Raw genomic sequence first — 24,705 nt, forward strand, 5'->3', positions numbered from 1 at the left:
AATTTCAAAGAAAAAAACCTACTTAATAGTACTTTGGATAATATTGATTGATAGGTAATGAAGTAAAATGACAAGAAGAAGTTGATAGAATAATAGCCATATTTATTGTGAAAGTTTAGGCTCCACAAAAATAGACATTTCTTTGAACTAAATTGAATGTGCACGGAAACGAGACCAAAAATTCCAATTAGTTGAATAGCAGGAAAAGGAGTCGATTCGAAGAGAGCGAGATAGATAAAAGACGTGGGGATTGTACGTCAAGAAAAGGGACTGAATTTACATGTAATCATCATTCGATGGTTGTATAGGTTGACCAATCAGTGCCGCTTGCCTATTGAGAATATTACCAATGGAGTGCTAAGGTGAAAACGAGCTCCTTTTTTCTACACAGTAGCGGTTTTTTCGTGCTTATGTAGATAGATTCCAAAACTGCTAGGTGGAACGACGATCGGGCTTTACCAATAATCCGAAACATGTTCAAAGGGACATTTGTGAAAAGACTGCTAATGTCCAAAGAACACATGAAAGATGTTTCGTTTTCGATGTTCAAGTTTTGCATGAACTCAGTGAACGTGAAAGAGTCCTTGATACAATGTTTTGAATATTTTTGAAGAACAGGGTCCAAAACTTCAGAAAGCCACTTAGCCAGTTCGTGTTGTGCTGAGCCAATCATAGACAAAATGGGTTTAAGTGGAACATTCGGCTTGTGTATTTTAGGGAGGCCATACATTTGTGGACGTTGTGAACCTGTGGGTCTTATCCTATCATAAACTTCGTTAGTCAACACTTTTGAGTTAACCAGCTCCAAAAGGCGTTTTTGAAGTTTATTTCTACTTATTTCTACTATTACAACCACTCACTTCTTCTTACTACTCCATTTTTTTCGAAATTCTGAGCTGGATTGTTCCTAATTTGTTCTTAAGTTACTAGGGTGTAAGCAGTGTAATTGCTAGCTACTGCGCTCTAGGGAGGTTTCAGGTCCTTCTGCATGCAAAGCGAGTTGGACATCCTTTATATGTCGACAAGTTTAGAAATTCACTGAAAAAGCACCCTTGATGACAAAAAACTCCTCGTTTTTGAGATGAAACATTGTTCAAAATTATGGCAATCTTGTTCTTAATTTTTTTTTTGAATTTTGACCAAATTTGAGGCTCGTGTTCTTGTGAAACTGTTTTTTATAAAAAAAAGTGTATTAGCTATCATTCTAGTGTACTAGTAGTTTATTTGTGTTTGCGGTTGTTTGTTCTCGGCGCGTTGCAGCCTTTCTATTTTTCAACATTTTATCCACTTTTCGCTTGCAATGTTTACAATGTTCATTATTTACATACATACGAGATTAGGATCAGTGATTTTTCTTCCGATCGTAGCCACAAATTCAGGCTGCAATGATATATGTTTTCTTTAGACCGAATAAATGGACACAGAGCAGACAAAACCGTTTGCATGAGCATAAGACCCCAGGAACCCCCAGGAACCCCCTGGAACCCCCTGGAACCCAGCTGACTTGCTTAAGCAGATTTCTTGCAGTGATCTTATTAGCATGTGTCCCAGACCTCTAACTTAAAAGTAGTTACTTCTCTACTTAGGGGTCTGGGACCAGGCTATGATCTTATCTGAGCAGCCCAAACTAAGCTCTAATGCGCTAATGAGTTGCTCACATGGACTACAATATGATGACACCCTGTGCACTGTCAATATCAATTTCTTACTGCGACTATGTTTCCCAACGATAGCCTGGGTACCAGAGCCTCAAGAAACCGGGGATAAAAAATATTTCTGTGACTAGTTTCGAATCCTATTTCTGAGACTGTGTAATGGAGACTCGGATCCCAAAGAGAGCGTACTGTGAGCAAAGAGTACCGCAGCAGGTGAAATGGGATCCACAGAGTCAGCCACTTAAGGGATGATTTCCACTATGTACAAAATAATAAATATTAATGAAGAAACACGTCTTTAAACGTTTTCAATTGCCCGAAATGCTCTGCTTATCGTGCTTGTTTTGTCAAAAAAAATTGACTCAAGATAACTTCGAGCAAATTAAAATGAATCTTTCAATGTCTCTGAGGAGCTTTAAAATGAAAAATATAGATTTAGTGTAACAATGTCACACACAATGCTTCAGATAAACCCTAAAAAATTGCAAATGTATGTCAAAAATTTGCGTCGGGCGAAACATTGCCATAATGTCAATACCAATAATTTGAATGTCGGTATATATTAGTGCAAAACATTGACCCGAGTCAAAAAGTACCATGGTAATAAAAAGTACTTCTGCATAAAAATTAATGATAAATTGAAAATTGAATAAACAAGTTCAAGCCGTATGAACAAAGGCAAACACCACTTTGAGCCTTGCGCAAAAACTTAGGGACCTGCCAACGTGCTGTAAAACAGAGTTGCTATATTCCACCGTATGGGATCCTTGTAAGAAGTAAATGAGTTTTTATCCTGCCTTTCTGCAGAACGAACTGTTACAAATTTTCATTTGTCAACATCTATGAAAATCTGGAATGAACTTCCTCCTTACGTCAGAGAAAGTCAGTCGTTAAATAACTTCAAGACAGCTATAGATGACATAAATGTTTCCAGTTATTACTGAAGAGTACGAATCTGGTACAAAAACTGTTTTTAAGCTAATTATTTTACTCAGAACTGAAAAGAAACTTAAAATTTGATTTACCTCATTTACTATGTAATTTGTTTCTTTTTGGGAAACGAATACTGTTCAACACAAACCAATGACCCCAAGTCACAGATTTTGCCCTCATTGCACTACTAAGCCTCAATTCGTTCGAAAATCTCTAGCAGTATAGTTTCCTGAAAAGTGCAAAACATTGAATTTTATCAATAAACTGCTAACAACTAACCATTAACAAAATTGTGCGTAATACCCACTATAAGGTCTCTGTACTTTATCCGATTGATAGAAAGAGTTATAAATTCTGATATACCTCGAGTTAATGCATTGTTAATCGATGGAATGCTGCAAAGTTACGGTAACAAATAAAACATGGTAATTTTTTACCAACTGGTTCTTGAGACACAAATAATTTCGAATAAAGAGAAATACACCGTGTTTACTGACAGTTGAGAAAAATATTTGCATGGAGCTGCCACCGATCGATTATAAAACATAGATGACATTTGGTAACATTTTAGCAGATCATAAACTTTCTTGCAAAGCAGACATATCATTCAGTGCAGGATTTAGCATATCATTCAAAGCAGACATATCATAACATTATTTCTCTACCGCTGCAAGTCTTGCTGAAATCGATCGGTACGAGGGTACATTTACAATTCTTTATCATTTTTCATCCAATATTTACCGATAGCTTCTGAAAGTTCAATTGTTTGTGAACATTTAATGCAATTTTCCGTAATGATGCAAGCCAGTTTTGATTCAAATTTGGTTAGGATGGAATGCTCAGACGTTGGTGTCGCGAAAGCTCTTCCTCTTTATGACCGTGAAAAAATTTTTAGACTTCTTGTTTTTCAAATTTTTTGCATACCTATGTCTTTGTTCATCCAATGTACTAGCAATTTAAAGATACCTTTTTCCAATCAATATGATATAATATTATTTCTAGACACTGCTCAGAAGTTTATTCTTTTGTTTCAGTCGCTACCTTGAGAAAAAACCCTCACAGAGTCCGCTTACATATCGATAAGATTATTTTTTCGACGAATGAATAGATTAAAGGCCAAAAAACTTTGAAATAAAATTCGAGGAAATTGTTAAAAATATTTCCATGAAAACTGCTTTTGAAATTTGTAAAGAAATTGCTCTAACAACAGATTCGCAACTAAATTCGAAACTGTCCGTATAGTTTCGTGAGGGGAGTGTACAAATTGCAATAAATTTTTAAAAAAAGAAACTGCATACAGTTCACAGCTCAAAATGTTTGCTGTCGGACTGAATAGAACTCACAAGAAGCTATCTATGTCTTTGCCCGATTTGACGTGTATAAAAAACGTATATTTAGCAACAAAAGATTGAAAGTCTATAAGGGGTTCTCGCCATTTTACTGCCCTTTCACCCTTAATGGACTTCCCAAATGAGTTCTTAACAAACTGGGTTCCATGACGACCATCAATAGGGAACTGACACGCACTGTTAGTGAAAGCACGGTGAATGTTTATCGGCTGGTAATTGTCATTTCTCTCGCGGATATTTAGTGATAGGAAATTTCGCGGTTTTAAGCAATCTGCTAGAAATATTGAAAAAAATTGAATAAAATATGTATTACAATGATCTTCTCTCACATCGAGGGAAAGATTGAAACAAAAAGCCCATTTTCACCCTAATTTTGAGTTTTTTTGCCGCCGCTGATTGTTGATGAATAGCGTTTTCTTTAATCAGCTGTTGATATCTTGGGTACGAGACAAACAAAGCATGGCTGAATACACGGAGTTGAAAAAATAACACGGATTTGAAACACTGGGTGGACCCTTGGTGTCATTTTCGACATTTTAGTAACTTCTTATTTGAGAAAAAGGAAGTTTGCCCTTGATTTCAAAGATGGAGAAATGCTGGCATTCTTGTACATGTGAAAGATTTACGAGAGCAACAAGGCCCACAAAGTTTACAACATCATATAGAATAACAAAATCACAGATTCTCCGAATCCTGGTAGTAATGGTGATGATTACAAATGGTGTACATGGAAATGACAAATGCTTTTGTAAGGTTTGTAGATTAGATGAGTATTTGTTTATTAAAGTAGCTAACCCAAGTTTTTAAATTGCTTAACTTCGCACATAAGATTCAGCCTGAAGTCTGTTAATTTTATATTCTAGCTAAAGGGTCAACTGGAAGATTGTTGCTGCTCCGTTGAGACTGTAGACAGCTTAAACAATGCAATGATTTTCCCAAGAATTTCTTCACTGTTGTCTAGTTTCAGTTACTTTAAATATTTTAAGGTAAGTAATCTTCATGTTCATTTTTTCTTCCTGTCTTTCTGTAATTCAGGGCCTGAAGTTGTTTTTAAATTTGTTTAATTTGAAATTGTAAAGAAAGGCTCCGAATTTCTTACCAGCTCAATTTTTTATTGTCATTTTACCCATGGTGTTAAACTGTACACATTGTTTTGAAAATGGAAGATTTTGCTAAAATAGCATGACTAGAAAGGGTGTTTCGTTTGTATAAACAAATGCTTTGTTTCAGGTGAATCTGAAAAAGGGCTGCCCATTTTGGCCAGATGATAGCCGTTGTGCAATTAAAGACTGTGCTGTTGATTTTTGCTCAGAAGATGAAATCCCAATCGGCATTACAAAATCTAGGGTGCAGGAAAAGGCATGTTGTTCAAATTTATAATGCACTCTCCTCTTTGTCTGATATTCTGCAGGATCCATAAAATCATATTAAGATCTTACTCAAAGTCCTCAAGATCCCTTACTCAGAGATCTTACTCAAAGTTCTCATTTTTTTCTAGCTTGAAATTTAAATTCAATATCAGTATTTTCATTCTGTATAGGAGAGGGGAAGGGCAACATCATTTAATTCTCTTTAGCCTACTAATGTAAGCTATATTCTCAGGGGCAGATCCAGCAAAAAATCTGACTGAGTTCCAGGCTAAGGCTAGGATCTTTCAGATAATGCATTGATACTGGGCCTAAGACAACATTGTTATTCATATTTATGCATTTTGGTACCGGAGGAGGGGGGGAGGGGTAGTACTATCAGCTCATTAAATCTAGATTATAGATTTCCTCCGACAGAAAACAGTGCCTCTGTGAAAATTTCTTTGTAAATCCTCCCTTTCTAAATACCCTCTTGTTTGTCTTGGATGCCTCAGCAAAGATTTCCCTTTTGTATTGCTTGCAATTTGTTGTTTTGCCCAAGTAGACAACAGCCTATTTTTCAAAATATGGTGTTCTGTCTGACCATTGGTATCCCTTGCCATTAATGACTGCAATTTAAAATCAAAGTAGTTAATGCTCCTGGAAAATTAACAATACTTCCAGGTCTAATCTCAAACGCTTAATAATCTGCTAGAATGCTGCAAGGGTCGTGAAAGTAAGACATCTGCAGTTGCCATTTCAAATTCCAAGTTTTGTAGTTCCACAACAGATCAGAAACAATAGGTAGCCAATCAACTACTGGTTATTGTACAGCTCTCTTACAAATATGGTATCATCTCCGAGTTCCAGATGCTGTTTTGAATGAGTTCCATCTGTGTTCCAAACAAAAATTTCATTGTTTCAATTCATTCACTTCCAAGACACAAAAGGTTTATTTCCGAGTTCTAGGATTTACTGCTGTTGTCCTCCACAAAGTCTGGAGAATTGTTTCAAAATTAAAATCACAACAGAGAAGGAGGGAGGGAAAGGGCAAACGAATTACATCAAACTAGCAATTTTAAGATTTTGAAGAGACTGCGATAAAAGTTATAATTTCTAGGTTTCACTTTTTTAGTCTAAATATTACTTATTTCAGGCAACACTATTTTTAGCTTTATGTTGGAAAACTGACTGAGTTCTGTGCACCAAGGAACTCACTCCGGATCCACCTCTGATTCTATTAGCATTTTAATTGTCTTGACTGGATAATAGCTTGGAAATCCTAAGAATTTAATATAACAAAACCTGTATTCTAATTCAAAGATCCCTCAGTTCTTCAATAAAGATGTCTGCATTTAAACAATGGTCTTTTAAAAATTCAAAATAGTGGCAAGGAATGGAACATATTTTTGCTAGATAATAATCTTGTTCAACATTGATGATGCCTATCAAGACTTGTAAGATCATGCTTTGTCAAATTACATTTTAATATTTACATAGTATCCAACCTAAACATTAATATTTTTGTGTAGTTGTGATTTTAGATGCATTTTTCATAGACAATACAAAGTACTGGAAACAAAGTTGAGTTCCTGGAAAATGACGATAATAATGGAAAGGTTAGAAACACTTCTAAAAGGGTTTTTTAAAGGGGTTCAAAGAATGTATTTTCAAATAACACATAGATACAAATAACACAGATACATAATAAAGAAATGTATTCAAACCAATAGGTGTCTATTATGTATTGAACTACTCAATGTATCAAACAAGTTTCAACACAGAGTCAGAAAAATATCTACCAATTTTAAAAGTTTATTTGTAGATACGAAGTTTTTATCAGCTTCTTTGCCACTTGACAGTTTGGAAACAGTAATATAATATGGTATAGCTGAAATACATTTTAGTTTATTTATTCTAGTGTGCAGTTGGAGACCTGGAAAATCTAGGGAACATCAATTCTGCTATCAGTGATGAACAACTGGGAAATTTTGAGCAATGGAATGAGCATGATGACACAGAGGATAAATTTTGCGACATTGATGGTAATATTTAATTTTTGAGCAATTAATCTTCCGTTGAATTTACTTATTTTCAAGATGGTTCATTGCATAAGATAGATGTCACTGTATGATTTCTAAAAGGCAAGTCAAATTTTTCTTTGAGGATGGGGGTATCAAGGTGTTTGCTGGCACAAAAAGCCTGCAGCTTTGTGCATTATGTTTGGAGGGTCTTTTGGGCGTTGGTCAAATGTAATATTCCTAAATGATTCCCTTCATTTTGTTCTTTTTGCTTGTTTTCAAACCTGATAGGTGTATTTGTCATGGATTTTAATTTCTAAGACATAGCATACACACTTTCATCGCAAAGAACTACAATTTGTTCCAAAGATCCAGGAGTCTCTTTACAATTGCCATGCAAAATTGTAAGGCTGCTATCAATGATGCAGTAAAGTTTCAATCAATGAGGCAATTGATGCCATATCATTTGAGAGTTTTTGAAGATGTTTTCTGTATTTTTTAATACAGATTGATGTAATTGTAGTAATAGAAGACCTTGCAAATACTACTGTTTGTGATTCAAACCAGACTCTTTTACTTGCGCCCATCCAACCTTGAAACACTGAAGAACATACTAACAAACTAACATATTTTAAAATTTCTAAATGATAATTGTTGGTGCAAAGCTTTAAATTGGCAAGTGGCAAAATTTGTCTGATTTTGTCTGGTTTGGGCATCTTGTTGATCAAGTGTGCAAGGAAAGTGGCAATATTTGTCTGATTTTGTCTGGTTTGGGCATCTTGTTGATCAAGTGTGGCAGAAAAATAATTGGTGAGTTCAACTTTTTGTGCATTGTTATAAATATAATTGATTCATGATGATGCCAGAGGGGAAGGACTTGAGGCGATACATTCTCCCTTTTCTCAGCAGGATTGATGTTGCATTTTGTCTAAATCTGATGGGTAAATGTTTGGGGAGGGTAATGTTTTGACTGTTCTTTGTGATGCAATTCTATGGTTCTGAAACTGTCTTTACCTTGAACAAAAACTGTCCTTGGTGTTCCTTATTGGTAAAATTAATATTTCCTGTCGGGAGAAGGATGTGACCCAAAATTTGTTATCTTGCAAGCCCCCTCCCCCCAGTTACCTAGTGGCTTGCTTCATCGCTGGTATCAAGCGTCCATTATTTGTACCAAAACAGTAGTTGAGGTAGGAGTAGGAAAAGTCAGGATAATTTATCAGGAGTACACTACTTAAGTTGAATTGTTTTTTCGCCCTTTATTGATCAAAACCCCAAATTATCCTACAATATCAGCGTTTTTTGTTTTGATATGAAACAACGATATGATTAAATGAAACTGCTCTTTTTCGTATTTCCACGAAACAAAGAAGACACTTAACTTGATGTAGGCGTTAATGAGATTCATGTTATTCCTTTTTAGATTGTCGAAGAGGTCTCACAAACCACAAAAACAACTGAGACGATTAAAAAACACGATTTGCTTGTTGGGTCATGTAATTAATGAACTAAAAGGAGAGTTTCCGAAGGACTGCAAAACCTTTCACAACTGCGCAGCTTAATTGGCCAAATGCTTTTGATGTGATAAAGCAAATCCAATTTGGCAAGAAAGTAGCTCCTACAGTTTTTTATTTTATCAAAGCCCACAGAGCGAAAATCTTTTAGGCTGTGATTATACATCAACTTTTTTAAATCAGATAAATTTTTGCAAAGATATTTCATTGCACGTAGCTTAATGGGGGCAGCACAAAGAACCCCCTGCCTTCTAATATGGCCGGGACGAACAAGGCAAAGGGTTTTCTGGCCCAAATTCCCAGTGAACGTTGATATATTTCTCTGTGGAGTGCCTGTGATTTGGATCATCCGATTGAATGACGTTGACATAAACACGAAAATCGATGATGCTTTCCATATCTATTAAAGATGAAAGACATTTTCAACAAACCTGCTATGCTGAAATATTATGCTTTAGATGTGATAAACTATACATTTGGCTTACATAACTGGAGAAGTGTAAAATGATGCTATTTCACAGTGCCGTAAAAAGAATAGAATAACTAAAGGGGCGCCATTGTTTTGAACAATAGGAGCAAAGGGGCTTGTTAATTGGAAACAAAGGATTTTCAAAACTTTTGTAGGGGCAGCAATAGCAGTCACGATCTGTGTTTTACACTGATGCTTGGGTTGAAACAGAAAAAGGGACCATCCAAGAATGGTTTTGTCCTCAGTACGTACGTTCGGCATCTTGGCTTGAAATTTAGAAGATACTAGTACTTGCTGAATACAGAAACGTTCTTCGTCAGAAGCTTACATGTGTGTGGCAATTCCAAGCCAGAAGAGAAAAGTCAGAAAGTTTGGTCGGAGCCATATCATTCCACACTTTAATTATCTAAATAGCGCGAGAAACTGGAAAAATATAATATTGTAATACTGTATTTAAAGTATTTTTCATGTGACACTCATTAGATATCCAGATGCGGGGGAAAATTATATGTTTGATTGCTTTCTTATTTTTAACAAGAAAATGTCATACGAAAAGTAATTCAGGATTAAATTTCCCGTTTTTCAAGATATTTTCAACTTTCACGCTAGAAAAGGTTTATGTTAATTGATTCTCAAAAAATTTTGTAATTGTCGTATCATTCTCTGTCATTGTGCGTTGCTTCTGAGAGTTAATTGAACGGCCTTGTGGCAGAGTAGCTTGATTTTGTAATCGAATCCAAGAGCAAGCACTTCTGCTGCGAATTTTGCTTCATTTAGGACTTGTGTACTTATTGCGCTGTAATATTTCCGAAGTTCTCTTTGCAGGGAAGTGGTGTAATGATGAAGTAATGTCGTTGTAGGATACATTAAAGTATGTTTGTTATGATACATTTGAACCTTAAGTCCCATTGAAATGTTTAATTGGAACATATCATTTTTTATGATATTCTGACAAGCAGAAAATTTCTTTTTATGTTTATAGGCAGTAACTGTAAAAAATAATAGCTATTTAATTGTGGTTATTTAAAAAGATGTATTTTTCTTGCGAGTATCTGCTTTTTGTTTCTCAAAATATATTCCTTAAAATCTCTTACCGAAAGATACATTTTTAAAGGGATTCTTCAAGAGGGAAGCATCTGTAAAATGCTTTTCCTAATATGAACAAATAAAGGATGTGTTTATTGTTTTAGATGAGCAAAGCCCAGATATGACGTACGTTGATCTGACATTGAATCCGGAAAGGTACACGGGGTATACAGGCTCCTCTGCCAAAAGAATCTGGGATAGCATATACAAGGAAAATTGCTTTCAGTAAGTTGAGCCAAACTGATACTAGCTAGTGATTACCCAGCATTAGCTCCATTGCCAATACATTTTCTTAGAATTCTTTTTTACTTTCCTCGGGATAGTCAGATTTAACTCTTATGTGTTGCCTTTGTTTTGAATTTGCTTTGTAAAGCTCGTCGAAAATCACCATAATGTTGGAATTTTAGGTTAATTTTGTTTTGGTGGATCGCCCTTTCCAGAAAACGTCAGGGTTTATGAAATTTTATGTAAAGTATTATAGTACTAATCAGTTCATATGATTGATTCGATAAAATTCTATCATATGAACTAAGAACTTTGTATTTTCGGAGGATGGTTGTCACGAAGTAATTATACCAATGGTATTTGTTTACCTTTATCATAACTACATAACTACACATGTCTAGAAATTCCCATTTTATGCCTACCTAAAAATGCCTACTGAGAATAGTTCTAAATCACTTTTGCTGAAATGTTTGAACAAATGCAGACGATGTCGATAAAAACTCTTTATGATTCATGTTGCAGCCTATTATATCTCTATTAAGTATGATAATTAATTTTATGCTCATTCTCTATCAGTTGAGATTATGCTCATTTCTATATTACAGACCGCAAAAGCAAAAGTTGAGCTATGCAAACCCAAAGAAAAGTAGTATTGAAAGTATGTTGAACACATTGTTTTCAATATTTTGCTCTGAGCATGTTGCATGATATACCATTTTATTTTTCAAATATTATTTCAGTTTTGAATTATAGTTGTTGGTCATATTGAAATTGCAGTTCGTCTGTTCGGCATACCATGCTACCTTTTCCTCTGGCCTCGGGAGGGGGGGGGGGAATTTGGGGTGTAATCAAGCCTAGTTTTGGGCGAGGGTGTGCCGTTTTAGTTCAAAATTTTGACCCATTGATACTAATGATTCTGCACTTTTCAGAAGAAAGGTACCCTTAAATGATGGCACGTCCCCGTACCTCGAAACCTATTAGGGTACCCCACCTCTCTCTCCCGAGCCTCTGGCAATGAAAACATGCTTAAGAATAGATTTTCTTTTATTTTGATCATGTGGATGCATAATGTGACAGGTTTCTTGTTTCACTCAACAGGCATGTGTTTGGAACGGAGAATATTTTACAGAGTAGTGTCTGGAATGCATGCCAGCATCAATATTCATCTAAGTTACAACTTCCTATTATCAGGTACCTTATGATTTGTTTTCGAATTTAAATCCCACATTTAGTGAAATAAGCCCTCATACTTTCTGCTAGACGACAGAAAATTACATCTTTCTGCTAAAAAAATTCTATGTAACATAATAAGGATACCAGAGCTGCAAAAATTCGCAGCTCTCATTATTTTTGCTGTCGCTAAATTTTTGCGGCTCTGGTACCCAGGGTATAATAAGGACTGTTTTCAAAGTGTTCTGCTCCACGTTTCATAAGATTGATCTCATCATTGAGTTCCCCTCTGCACATTTTGTTACAAATGTAAGTTGCACGGAATGTAACGTGTTATTGCAACCTTATTCGGTGTGAAAATGAACCCAATAAATCAGTAACCTTGTATCATGTAAACAAAACTTCAGTCTGGTCAGGCTCAAAGACACTGCGGACAAGTCTCATATCAACTGTAACTCTTAAGCTTTCTTTTTGTAAAACAATACTGGATTTTATTACAGTCTTCTCCTTCAGGTACAAAATCTTTTTCTTTAAAGTATTACAAAATGTTTTATCTTCAAAGTTTGTAGACATTGTGAAAATTTCTTTAAAGTTTCTTAACCGTGTAGAACTGAGGGATCGAACAAATTTTTTGCCTTTACTGCTTGAAGATGCGATGCCTGTAGGGGTTCTGAAGCTATGCAATTTTCTGTTCACCTATCTCGATGCTACCTCATTGCCACATCCTGTGCTTCCCTGTACCAGGTTCTTTCGCGTTCTTGAAACCTAGAAGAATTTGCCTATTGACTAGGATAACATTTCTATCTTATTTTCACTTTGAAAGTGAAACCATTTATCAATATCTTTAATCGCCTTGTTGAAGCATCAAAGGATTCAAAATTAGCTTTGGAATACAAAGGAAAATAGTTTCTGCATATTATTTGGTTGCGATCCGAAAGTTTTCCGTCCGTCATAGAACCGTCATAAAAATAGTAGCAACTCATTTTCCAGAAATCAAAATTCCCAGAGCTCCAGAACATTTTTTTCTTAAACCTAGATTTGTTGTTTTTTTGCCAGCTATATTGACATTATTTTATCATTAATTAACATATTCTTTAGGCTCAATGTACGGCAAAAAGGTATGGGGTCCAAATGTTAACGAGTTCCGGAAAAGATTTGACCCTGACAAAACCAAAGGGCAAGGTATGAATAATTCTTGATAAACTGGCAATGATTTGAAAAATTTGAAGGAGAATTTGAAAGCTGCAAGAACATTTGACTTATGTTGGCAGTTTTTTAATTAAGTGGTGTAACTGATGATTTTTTCTCCGAACAATGTTCGCGATGTTAACTTTATCGTATCATTAATATGTATAATGGAAGTTTAAGGTTTAGTGTGTATTGGTAACTACAGTTTCATTGTTAATTGAGCGTGTACAGTTCTGTCTATCGAGCAGGCAAACTGTAACCTTGATTTTCACAGTGCTTATAACAAGAAAAATCCAATGCCTGTAGTCGAATAAGTTAAAGAAAGAACTAGCTTAGCACTTCAAATACGGATGAAATTATTGGTAGGATAATTAGCTATCTTAGTAGGAATATTGCTTCAGTGATTTTCATCCATCAATCTTTTTACTGAACACATAGGGCCAGTCTGGCTGAAGAACCTATACACAACATATTTGCTGGTTCTACGGGCGGTCACAAAAGCCAAACCATACTGGGAAAAAGAAACATTCTACACTGGAAATGCAGAAGAAGATAAACGTCTCAAGGATCTGGTGCTTGATATTTTAAAGTCAGCAATGTAAGACATTTTAACTATAGTTGGGGCGATTTGACATAGCCATTGCAGTGTGGCTAGCCAACCAATAGGATCATTATGAGGGTGCTGCATAAAGGAGATTGCATAAACTGTATGACTTTTTTAAGGGGTTTGACTTTGACAGAGGGTAAAAATGTTCATCCGGAAAGATTTTTGCCCCCAAATTTGTTCAAGTTTGCAAATTTTATATTATCAGAAAATCTGCAATTCATGGCACAAACTATTGTAAACTATATTTTATTTTCAGGACATGCCCAAGAACATTCGACGAGACATTAATGTTTTCTGGCGATCCACTAAAAGCAAGAAATCTGAAGGTAACGCTAAATACATTGAAAGTCCCTTGAAGTATAATCTACATTATTGTCTTCCTTAGATGTTTGTTAAAGAATCGTCTCATAATAATCTCAAATCCACCAAAAATATTACGACATTTTAACGCTAGTGGTATTTTGCTTTTAGGAGGAATTCAGATCTCATTTCTATAATATCACCCGAATAATGGATTGCGTCGGATGCGACAAATGCAGATTGTGGGGTAAACTCCAGGTAAACGTTGTCACACACGTATGTTAGTATTCTTCAAGCGCTAGTTCAAGATACGTATTTAATTGCAGAGTTGTGCTCAAAAAGAAACATCTTCCAAGTTCAACATCATAATTTTCAATTCTGAGACTAACATTCTTTTAACTCTAGTCTCAAACTCTCTACTCTTAGTTAAATCACACGTGCAATATACGTTTTACAATAAGCATAAAAAAGCGTAACCAATAGGAATTAAGAAAAACAATTCGTCAAACCAATCAGATTTTACCAAAACATGAAAAGTTCAATCTCTCTAACAATAGATTGACGCCAATACTTAATACCTGTGAAGCTTGAATCTTGAGTCAGTTTCCTAACGACTCTTGAAACGAGGTTATTACGTGCATTATGCTCAAAGTCCTTGAGTCACAAAGCTAAAGCCGATAAGCTCAAACTAAATGAATGAACTATTGTTAACTACATCCATACAAAAATAATAATTGCTATGCGTGGAGTTCAAAGATAATGTGGGCAAAGGGCGCGCGGGGTTTTCCCCAACAACATATGCGTGAACACTTCCTTGCGAGTTCAAACTTTTTTGCGTCTACCCGCAGTGTATTTCAACCGCACTCATCCGTCGTCCGTCCTCCCACCTTCAGATTTCCTGTCATCATATTATTGTAGTTGGCACGCATAGCCCATCTGTCCTTGTTGTCTTCAGAGCATGCGTCGTCAAGCATGTGAGTCAGCACTATGTCATCGTATCAGAAATTATCCGGGTTTGAGCGTCCACCCGTTATTCGATTCGTAGCGTATTCAAAATTTCTATTCTCGGATGCAAATTTAAAAAGTTTTGGAATCGGTTACGTATGCATCGAGTAACTGTGGACGGAATCCCTAAACGCCAAGAAAATTTTGATTGTTTAAAAATGCATTCAAAAATTTGCATTCGTTGGGGTGAGTCTTGAGTCTAGAGTTGTTATCATCGTCTGTGTCACCAGTGTCGTATTATTCGTAGTCACTGAAGTTGATCGTTTGACTTGGCCAGTTTCTCAGTAATTAATCAAAGAATAAACAATAAATTTTCCCAAGTCCAAGTCTGGAGGGAGGAGAAAAAAGAGAAAAGGGGAAGGGAGGAAATTCTTTCCCTTCCTTCTCTCCCTTCCTTCTCTCCCTTCCTTCTCTCCCTTCCTTCTCTCCCTTCCTTCTCTCCCTTCCTTCTCTCCCTTCCTTCTCTCCCTTCCTTCTCTCCTCTTCCTTCTCTCCCCTTCCTTCTCTCCCTTCCTTCTCTCCCCTTCCTTCTCTCCCCTTCCTTCTCTCCCTTCCCTCTCTCCCCTTCCTTCTCTCCCCTTCCTTCTCTCCCTTCATTCTCTCCCCTTCCTTCTCTCCCCTTCCTTCTCTCCCCTTCCTTCTCTCCCCTTCCTTCTCTCCCTTCCTTCTCTCCCCTTCCTTCTCTTCCTTCCTTTTCTCCCTTCTTTCTTTCCCTTCCTTCTCTCCCCTTCCTTCTCTCCCTTCCTTCCCTCCCTCCCGCGTTTCTTTTTTCTCAAATTTATTTAATTTTTTCATTAAAAACTGAGACTTGGGCAAGTCAAGTTGCTCGTAGACTCTTATTTATGTGTTTTGACTTTTCCATTTCAGACGCAAGGACTTGGCACAGCACTGAAAATATTATTCAGCTCAGATAACTGGGAAACCATACCAGTCATAAAAGGGAAGAAATTCAAGCTAACAAGAGCTGAAATCGTTTCTTTATTCAATGCGCTTGGAAGGTTTGTCTTTATATTTTTCATAGTGCTAAATGCTAATGCATAAATATGTTTGTTGAATTGAATTGAATTGCATTGAATTGATCTGTATTTGAATTAAATTGCATTGAATTGCCTTTTTTAATGTAGCAAGTCAATATATGTTTTTTTCTCTGAAAGCGAAATGACTTTTGATTAAACGCATTACTTATTTGCCCTCTCTTTCTAACAAAGAAACATATATTTCAGTGCTTGAGATAATTAAAGCTTTGACAACTGAACAAAGAAACTGAGCAATAATTATATGTAAAACGGCTCAAAATGGTACGAAGGCGGAAAACAATTTTTTATAATGCAAGCATAAGGCTACTTTTTATGTTGCGCCTCAAAAAGTTATCCTTTATTTGACTTATAAAGATGGCCTTTTAGGCTGGATTCCATCATTGCTGTATTTTTTATTTGCTTTTGAAATTGTCGTTTTACTCTCGTGTATTAGACCTTTTTATCACAAGTTGCATACGGAAAACATTTGTAGATGTGCTCACAAGAGCCAGGTCTCTGAATCTAGCTTGATGACATTATAACAGATCATCCGCAGTGATGATTCTATGCTTACTGAAGTTTTCCGTGCTTATGTCAAGCGTTCCGTTTCGTTCTTCTCTGTTCCCATGAAAACGGTGCCTTTTACACGCGTGATGTGCCAAATGGGCTCAGGCTTGCATCACGTAAATTGTCTGAATCCAACTTCTAAAGAGTAATCTTTAACCCATCTTTTGCAGGTTTTCAAGCAGTGTACATGCACTCAGTAAATTCAGAGAGATGAAGTAATTTTGGTTGTTACAGGTATATTGCAAAACAATTAAATAATCCTCACAGTTTTTAAAGGCCTTTTAGGTGAAGTACATCTACTTAGCCCCTTTTCACTTCTCATAGCCCTGAAAGTAACCGAACTGGATTTTACACTGCAAAACATGAAATAATTATAAGTTGTCCATTTACATGGCTTTAAGTAAAGCCACAAAAGAAGTAAAGGTTAATGTAGACGAGAAAAACTAGACACAAAGCAAACAAATTTAGGCAAGACTTTTTGTTGCTGAAACATCTTCTATAATATATAGCTTTTATTCTTTGTTTCTTAGATTGGATTTTTCTCTGTGATGGGTCTTGAGAGATTTTCAACAAGTCCCTTGAAATGATTGGAATGATCACCAAATGTCCAGCTAAATAACTAGCTTTTATTTTAAAAGGTACCAGCAGATGATGCAGCCTTGTTGAATCCTTTTTTGTTATCTTACCAAATAGCCAATAAATACAAAAATGTGAACAATTTTTTTGCGGTACAGAATTTGAAAATGGCTTTGAAAAAAGCAAACATTTTACAACATACTTAAAGCTTTTTCGTCTGACACTCCTCAGAGCATAAAACGTCAGAATAGGTTCCGAAAAAACGTGCCAGTGTGATTCTGGCTACGTAGGGCGCACAACCCAAAGATTGGGGGATAGGATAAAACAGCATGTTCCTTCCAACATACGAAACAAAACTGCCCCTCAAAGAGAACAGCCTCCTCGATCTTGTAGGTCTAGAAACACTGTTAAAACAAGTGATTCTGCCATTGGTCAACATCTTTTAGACAACCCAGATTGTGCAAAACTCTATAATGACGACATGTTTCGGATAATTGGCAGAGCCCGGTCGTCCTTCCATCTAGCAGTTTTGGAGTCAATCTACATAAAAACGAAAAAGCCGCCATTGTGTAGACAAAAGGAGTTCGTTTTCTCTCTTGGACTCCATTGGTAATTTTTCTTTAGGCTCGCGGCACTGATTGGTCAACTATACCGGTCTTGTGCTTGCGTTTTTCTGATTGGCCTATTTCGATCCACAACTGGGTATATATTTTTCAAACGTGTTTTTTCGGAACCTATTCTGACGTTTTATGCTCTGAGGAGTGTCAGACGAAAAAGCTTTAAGTATGTTGTAAAATGTTTGCTTTTTTCAAAGCCATTTTCAAATACAAAAATATTATATTTCAGTGTACAAAACACCACGAAAAAGGATCAGCTGCCGTTACTTGCTTTGGAACCAGTATGCCTGTCAATTTACATTTTATTCTGTTTTCACGCGACCGTTCAAGCTCTGTTTAAAATGAATTTTATTATTTATCTGGTACCTTTGTTTAATAGTTCAGACTAGGTTTTTTTCGCTGACAGAGATGTATATGCTTAGAAAGATTTTTAAGCTATTTGCTGAGAAATAACGAAGATTGAATTATTATTAAAAGCAATTAATAGTTATTGACAATGTTTCCGTTAAAAAAAGTAATATACCAGGTACCATAATTCTCATATAAACCAGCACAGTATTATTATAAATACATTCTACTAATGCTTTGGAAATTTCAAATGGTTTACACAAAGCTCATATTTCGTGAGCAAAGCGCTGAATACAAAATTTTAATAATCTAGACACTCGGGAGTTATATTGCAAGCATACTTTTATGGTTGATATTCATCTATAAGATTTAAATTGAATTTTGAAAATGTTTGCTTTTGGAATGTTGAAAGGTTGCGATTATCGGTCATTTTCCAGCTCTGCTAAGGATTTCAGTTTAATAAAATGTTTAGAACAAGAAATATAGGACCGTTTTTCCTAACAAAGTTTTAAAACCCAAAGGAAACAAAACTCTAGAAAATCACGTGGAGAAAATGGCGTTTCTCCAATCCAATTGACTTTATTGTGGTTTGTTAATACCATAAAAAGTAAGGTTTATCAAAATAATGAATTTAAAAATGATTCTATCCACCTTTCAAAAGAACTGTAAAAATGATCTCTCAAATAATGATCGTACTCCCAGTTAACTCCTGACACAAATCACCCTGCATATGGAATTCAACTAACACACTGCTGTTGAGCTGGATTGGAGCAAATTATGTAGTCAGAATTTTAATATAATTTTTGTCTGGTACATTTAATTTTAGAAATCTGTGTTTTTTCGAATTTGCTCCGATACCTATGCTAAAGCAGAAGTGGGTTGATGGGGATGGTATCTTGACATTATCAATTTCCGTTTACTTTTATGTACTTAGCTGATTAATGTTTTCATGTAACTACAAATTTCTTAGCTTTTGTTGATATTCTTTAAAAATAAGTGAACTACTAAACTCCATATATAAAGTAAAACACTAGTGCTGCTCGAAACTATCTTAATACACATCACTGTCCAATGAAAGCTTATCTTGATATGAGAGCCTGGTCTTTCTTCTACCCATGTAATTAACAGTATGAATACATGCATTGATAGAAACGCGTATATTAAATGAAGTAACGAGTAGCTGTAAGGCACTGGGTCTGAAATCTTTTTATCGGCTTCAGGATAAGAAGTCTTAGGCCTGCTGACGTCCGATTGTATCGAAATAGCAACTTGTTGATATTGATAGCCAAGTAAAACCTGTCTAAATCCAACTTTTTGCAAGTCTGTTGAGCTTTTTGGAAGTTCGCTGCCTGAGGCTGGTTTGAGGCAATGAAAACGAAAGCACACTGCTGCAAAACGCTGGAAGAACTCTTGTATCCGAATAGTATATATCGTGACATATGCTAAAGTTATCATGAGTGCCATAAAATCAACGATAAATAGTGTAGTCTTTGTTGGTTTTAATTCGGTTTCAAATATCTCATGAGCCATAGGGTTACATTCCTCTCTTGGGTTGTTATACAAAGCACTCCATGTGCAATACATACAAAATGACGTCACAACTGCACTTTGAACCAGACCTCCATCCTGGACTGACGGATGCAATGATATTACGCTAGCCATCATACATAGGCCTAAGTTGATGCAGATAAAAATTCTGTTGGACTTGCAAACTGAAAACTGTGCAAAATATACGTAGAAACAGAAGAAAGCTGTCAATGCCATTGTGTAGAGAAAAATGGCTATAGAGCTACAGCTAAAGTATATTCTATTTGCTTTCTTTGATGATGTTTCTTCTTGAATATGAAAATGTGCTATTAACTGGCTAGTGCAGTCAAGGACAATGACAACCTGTATCAAAGTAACCACAAGCGTAGCAGCTAATGCAAAGTGTTTCCATATCCTGTCAAATTCAAGCGGAACGTAGAACGCTGTGATGAATGCTAGTCCTAACAGCAGCACTTTCGTAGGCCAAAATCCCAGGTGTAGTTTATTCCGTGGATTAGCCACTGACGAGACGCCAAGTAGAAGAACAGACATGATGAAAAATAACGTCGAAGTCGAAATGGATATTCTGTATAAAGCAACAAGACTTGGATCTGCTGAAAGGCAAAATCCCTTGGTTGTTTTGTGTGAGCAGAAGAATGTGCTTTTCTCTAGCATCTTTTTCACTTTTGGAGACAAAACTACGAATGAGGCAATAATGCTTGAGGCGAAGATCCCAGTGTACAAGTATTTGATATTTGAGATGATTGCATTACATTTAGGTGGCTCGACCATAATTTTGTAAAACAACTCGGCAATCGACTTTGCTAAAGTAACCAGGAGCGTGAAGCTAGAGAACTCATTCACATTCTTATGGATTTTTCCAACCAATCTTGTCCATACAAATATAATCGCTATAGCAGCTGTAGAAAGTTTAAGGATAGCAACCGAAAATATGCTGCAGTTGACCTCGAAGTAGCTTCCTGTTTGAACTAGCACGTGAAATGACGTAAGATTCGAATTCAAATCGAGGCTTGTTATCAAAAGAAAAACATGCAGGAAAGTAAAGGAATACGACGGTGCTTTTGTTGTCGGTTTTTGAATAGCTAGATGTTTTTCGTTTTCAGGACTGAAGGGCTTGCTTGCTTGAAATGACGGTTTTAATGAAGCCACCCCTATGTTATCTTTTGTTTCAAGATGTTGTTGGGCTGCATCCTTGCTTCTCTTGTAGCTGTCCTGCAAGTTTTCCACGGAGTTTGTATCATTATGTCCAATTTTTCCATCCTTGTATTGTTCACACGTGTTTGCTATGTTAAAGTTTTTCTCAGAAAAGCCAGCATTTGAATAGACGCTGGATATTCTTCCGTATATTTGAGAGCCTCCAAACTCGTAATGATTTGGCACCATTTCCCTAAACAGTGCATAAATCAATGCAGTCAGTTTTAGGACTGTGTCCACGAACAGGTATATACTAAGGATGCTTTTATTTGTAGTGAGCTCGTACCCCTGTGACAAACCTAATCGAAGCATCAGGAAACAAAGAATGAAACAGCTCTGTGCTATTGAGTCTTTGTCCTTTCTGACTAAAAAGCACATGCATACTATGAAGGTTATTAATAGCATCAGCGAGAAAGCGCTGCTAAACGTAAGGCCACTTTCATTCAAAGCACTGTAACTTGTATAAATGAAGGCAGTGGTTGAAAGCAAAGTGAAGACAAGCGTCATTGAGTATCCCATGGCTTTTTGTTTTGCAGTTTGTTGTTGCCTATTTGAATTTCGTGAGTTTATAAACATGTCATTGGTCAGATCAATTAGCAGAAATGTTATCAATATAGACTGTAGAAGCGACGCTGTTACACATAGATAATGCCATATTACATCAAACAGTGCAGGAGGAATCGAGAAAGCTACTAAGGATGCCAAGAAAATGAGTGACAGCTTCAGTATCCAAAATCCATTGCTTAGTGATGGCTGCACGTGGTCATTTTTGACGAAGCATTTCATAGTTATCAGAGCCATAAACGTAAACAGACTTGTCACTGCCAAACTAAAACGATTGGCGAAGATACTCGAAACGATCTCAACACAAGAATCTGGATTCTCGACAAACACGCATATATTTACATCTTTCCCTAAGTATGTCTTAATACCTGGCAAGTTGGCAATGACGTATGCAATAGGAATGAACGACACAATGACAAAATAACATGCATGAACAAGAGTGTAACCTTCATTTGTTGAGGCTCCAGGCCCAATCAGCGCTTCCAGCGGAGAGCTACGAAGATGAAGTAGACTGTATATAATTAGGTTTTCGCATTTTTCAACAATTTTCTCAAAAAGGTTTATTTTTCTGCAAGGACTTTCCTTCTTTCCGCACTCATCTTTTTCGTCACATTGTTTATTCCCAACATCCCCAGGTGTATGTGGATCGCTTTCACTTCTAGTCCACACCATCTTTCTGATTCTGAAATTAGATGTTTCCAGTTGGTCAGTTACTCTTTGCTCTTGTCACAATTTCTGGTAATTTCCAGCCCAGTACTATGTGATGTTCTGTTCGTTTCTGTGCTTGACAATATATTTCCATTTATAAAGATTACTTTTGCGGGACATATGAACCTCTCGTGAACAAGCATTTTACTCTTACTAGCTCTTCCAAAAACTTATCGAATGAAGAAACGGTTCAACAAGCCAAGTTAATCTCAAGACATCACATTTTTTTGTCAATAATTTTTTCCTCTAACGGAATGCACAAACAGGCCTCGCGTCAAGCGATGACAACTTCTGTTATGTTCTTCCCTCTACAACAACGGAATGCACTAATATGGCGTTTTTCCTCTATACTGTCTTCTGAAAAATGCTTTTCAAATTCCATAAATATTTTGTAGTTTTATCTTAGAACAACAAATAGTTTGCTTTGCAGATTCTTTTTTCTGTAATAAAATCATGCTAAGTTTTAACATGTCTTTTGATCTTTGAACCACCTGTTCAACGCACTTGCATTGGCTGGTTTCCGAATGTTTATATTGAATTGGATGGCATCCCTATCGTCACGTTCTGCAAGTGGCAGCAATAGGCGGCCAAGCGATAGGTAGTTTCTGAACGGCTGCTCGCTAGGCACTATTAGTAAACTAAAAGTAACAAATTGCTCTATTCCTCTGATCTTTCTGTTTCAAAATTTTACTTCACTCCCTCCTTAGCAGTGCGGTTTTAAGCAGATTAATAACAAAATATTAAGTTAATAATTAAAACCTAAATTTCACGACAGTTGTATCTTTTCTTTGAGTTTGTGTCACATACCAAAGTTGAAATCTCTTGGCTGACATCGCTTTTCGTATGTGAGCGGAAAGTGACAAAATATGTGCGATGCCAGTGGATCATAGAATCCCTGGATTCAGAATATACATGCTTCGCTCTTTCCCAATGCCATAGACGTCGAAGGAGCAATGTATATATGCAATAAGCGTTTGACAATAAGGATTTTACCCTGGGTGCCAAAGGGTCTCCATTATGAAGCCTCAGAAATATAGTTCGAAACTAGTCGCTGAAATATTATTTTGAACAAGGATTGGCTCATTCTCTGCCACCGCAGTCGTCTACAATTCTTAATCACCGGATTCATGAGGCTCCGGTACCCAGGGTATAAGAATTTGATTTAGTTTTTTGAGTCCGTATCTAGTAACTGCGTTTATTAATAAGGGCGGAGATTCCTTTCATTTGTTCAAAACCAGACGTCAAGAAACAAGAAATTAGCCACAGAAGGCTGCAGAAAGTTTTGCATTAAAACGTTACCCCTATAAAAAATATTTTGAAAATTGGCTTTCTACCATTTAAAGAAATGTTGAGTTTACGGTTCTTAAGATACGAAGCCAGAAACAATACAGGGTTAATGCGTATGTTCGATTTCTATTAAATGCTGACTCTTATCTTAAGAGCTATAATACTTTGAATTTTTACATGTTTTCTTTTAATAGTCACAAGCCATAAGACATCTTATACAATAGTTAACAAGCACTTACAATGATTAACGAAGCATTTGTGCAAATGCAACAAAAGATTCAACCCATTGCATGGGCATTTGAGTCAACACATAGGCGTAGGAAGGAGGTATAGGAGTTGGGAGGGCTGCAGCCCTCTTTGTCTGGCATAATTTATCACCCTTCAGTCTCCTTTCGGGCAGTTCTATCTCCACGAAGCAATAATATTCGTGGAAGATTCATACTAAGCCAACTAAACGTTTAGCATTCTCTAGATCCATGAATATACACAGCTAATTTGCCAGAGAAAAATAAAGCCCGGTTTCCATATCGTCGTAACAGACGGGGACTCATCCCCATCCAGTCATCGGCGATATGGGAATGTTCCTTCTTGTGATGTTGTCAACGACGGAGATCGATCGGAAGAAGTCAATTTTTCTTAACGACCCTGTTGCATTCCCCTTGCTTCACTGTTGCTTTCAAGTCCCTTCTATATTTTTTCGGTTTTTCACGTAAATTTAGAGTATCGATTTGGAGAATTGATAATTTTTTATCTCTTAGGGATTGGGGCTTATTTACATCGAAGATTCTTTTTGTTGCGAAGTAGTCATAGTAACGGTTACGGCTCTTGTGTATCTATACCCTGGGTACCAGACTCTCTATTTTATTTCATATATAGTGAGTTTCATATATAGTGAGTCTGGTACCCAGAGTAGTGTAATTAGTGAGTTCGAGTTAGAGTCGAGTTAGTGCTAGACAAAAGGGTTCGCGAGTATGATCGTTAGAGTGGACATTTTATAAACACGCTATGCTTGTAAATATACGTTGTAAATAGTTTTATATGAAATGGAGTTGGATTTATAAGAAGTTTCCTCAATCGTGTTCAACTGCAACCTACGATTGCAACACTTTCCAAGTTGCTTTGAAATTTCAGTTGGTTGTAAATTGGTTAAAGTTCTGTTGGTTCTATATGGGTTAGGTGGAGCGGCTTGCGCCGAGGCACCGACGCCAACCATTGCTTCCTATGATGAGGGGGTGTTGCCTGCAGTCCTGTTTTGATAGGAGATGTGGCAATGTCTTCTGCGGGAGCTATTTCTAAATTCCTTTGTTGATGCTTTCTTCCCCAAGTAAGACATTAATAGTATCTTGTCACTTTCTGACTCTCTGACGCCAATTGACGCAATTTGCTTGCAATAAATTGATTAAAAGACAGTTTAA

The 24,705-nt window shown here is 36.4% G+C and overlaps 2 protein-coding genes across 2 annotated transcripts; one reads left to right on the top strand and one right to left on the bottom strand.

Moving 5' to 3' along the window:
• Positions 1 to 4,170: 4,170 nt before the first annotated feature.
• Positions 4,171 to 19,082, top strand: LOC135688918 (ERO1-like protein beta). Its single transcript, XM_065205985.2, has 15 exons — positions 4,171 to 4,690; positions 4,801 to 4,923; positions 5,168 to 5,296; positions 6,843 to 6,902; positions 7,205 to 7,328; positions 10,475 to 10,595; positions 11,201 to 11,253; positions 11,694 to 11,786; positions 12,864 to 12,947; positions 13,392 to 13,551; positions 13,817 to 13,886; positions 14,032 to 14,118; positions 15,733 to 15,863; positions 16,619 to 16,682; positions 17,871 to 19,082. Exons 1-14 carry the CDS (start codon positions 4,523 to 4,525, stop codon positions 16,665 to 16,667), a joined length of 1,452 nt encoding a protein of 483 aa, XP_065062057.1. The 5' UTR covers positions 4,171 to 4,522; the 3' UTR covers positions 16,668 to 16,682; positions 17,871 to 19,082.
• Positions 18,956 to 23,414, bottom strand: LOC135688912 (uncharacterized). Its single transcript, XM_065205975.2, has one exon. The coding sequence runs from the start codon at positions 21,965 to 21,967 to the stop codon at positions 18,956 to 18,958; it is 3,012 nt and encodes a 1,003-aa protein (XP_065062047.2). The 5' UTR covers positions 21,968 to 23,414.
• Positions 23,415 to 24,705: the final 1,291 nt, after the last annotated feature.

The sequence above is a fragment of the Rhopilema esculentum genome, chromosome 10 (genome assembly GCF_057945365.1).
Source record: "Rhopilema esculentum isolate cy_ngs chromosome 10, ASM5794536v1, whole genome shotgun sequence".
Lineage (NCBI taxonomy): Eukaryota > Metazoa > Cnidaria > Scyphozoa > Rhizostomeae > Rhizostomatidae > Rhopilema > Rhopilema esculentum.

Coding starts and splice junctions, on each gene's coding strand:
- LOC135688918 (XM_065205985.2), top strand. CDS start 4,523: ATGGAGAAATGCTGGCATTCTTGTACATGTGAAAGATTTACGAGAGCA. Junction 6,903..7,204: donor ATGACGATAATAATGGAAAG/GTTAGAAACACT, acceptor TATTTATTCTAG/TGTGCAGTTGGAGACCTGGA. Junction 14,119..15,732: donor GATTGTGGGGTAAACTCCAG/GTAAACGTTGTC, acceptor TTTCCATTTCAG/ACGCAAGGACTTGGCACAGC.
- LOC135688912 (XM_065205975.2), bottom strand. CDS start 21,967: ATGGTGTGGACTAGAAGTGAAAGCGATCCACATACACCTGGGGATGTT.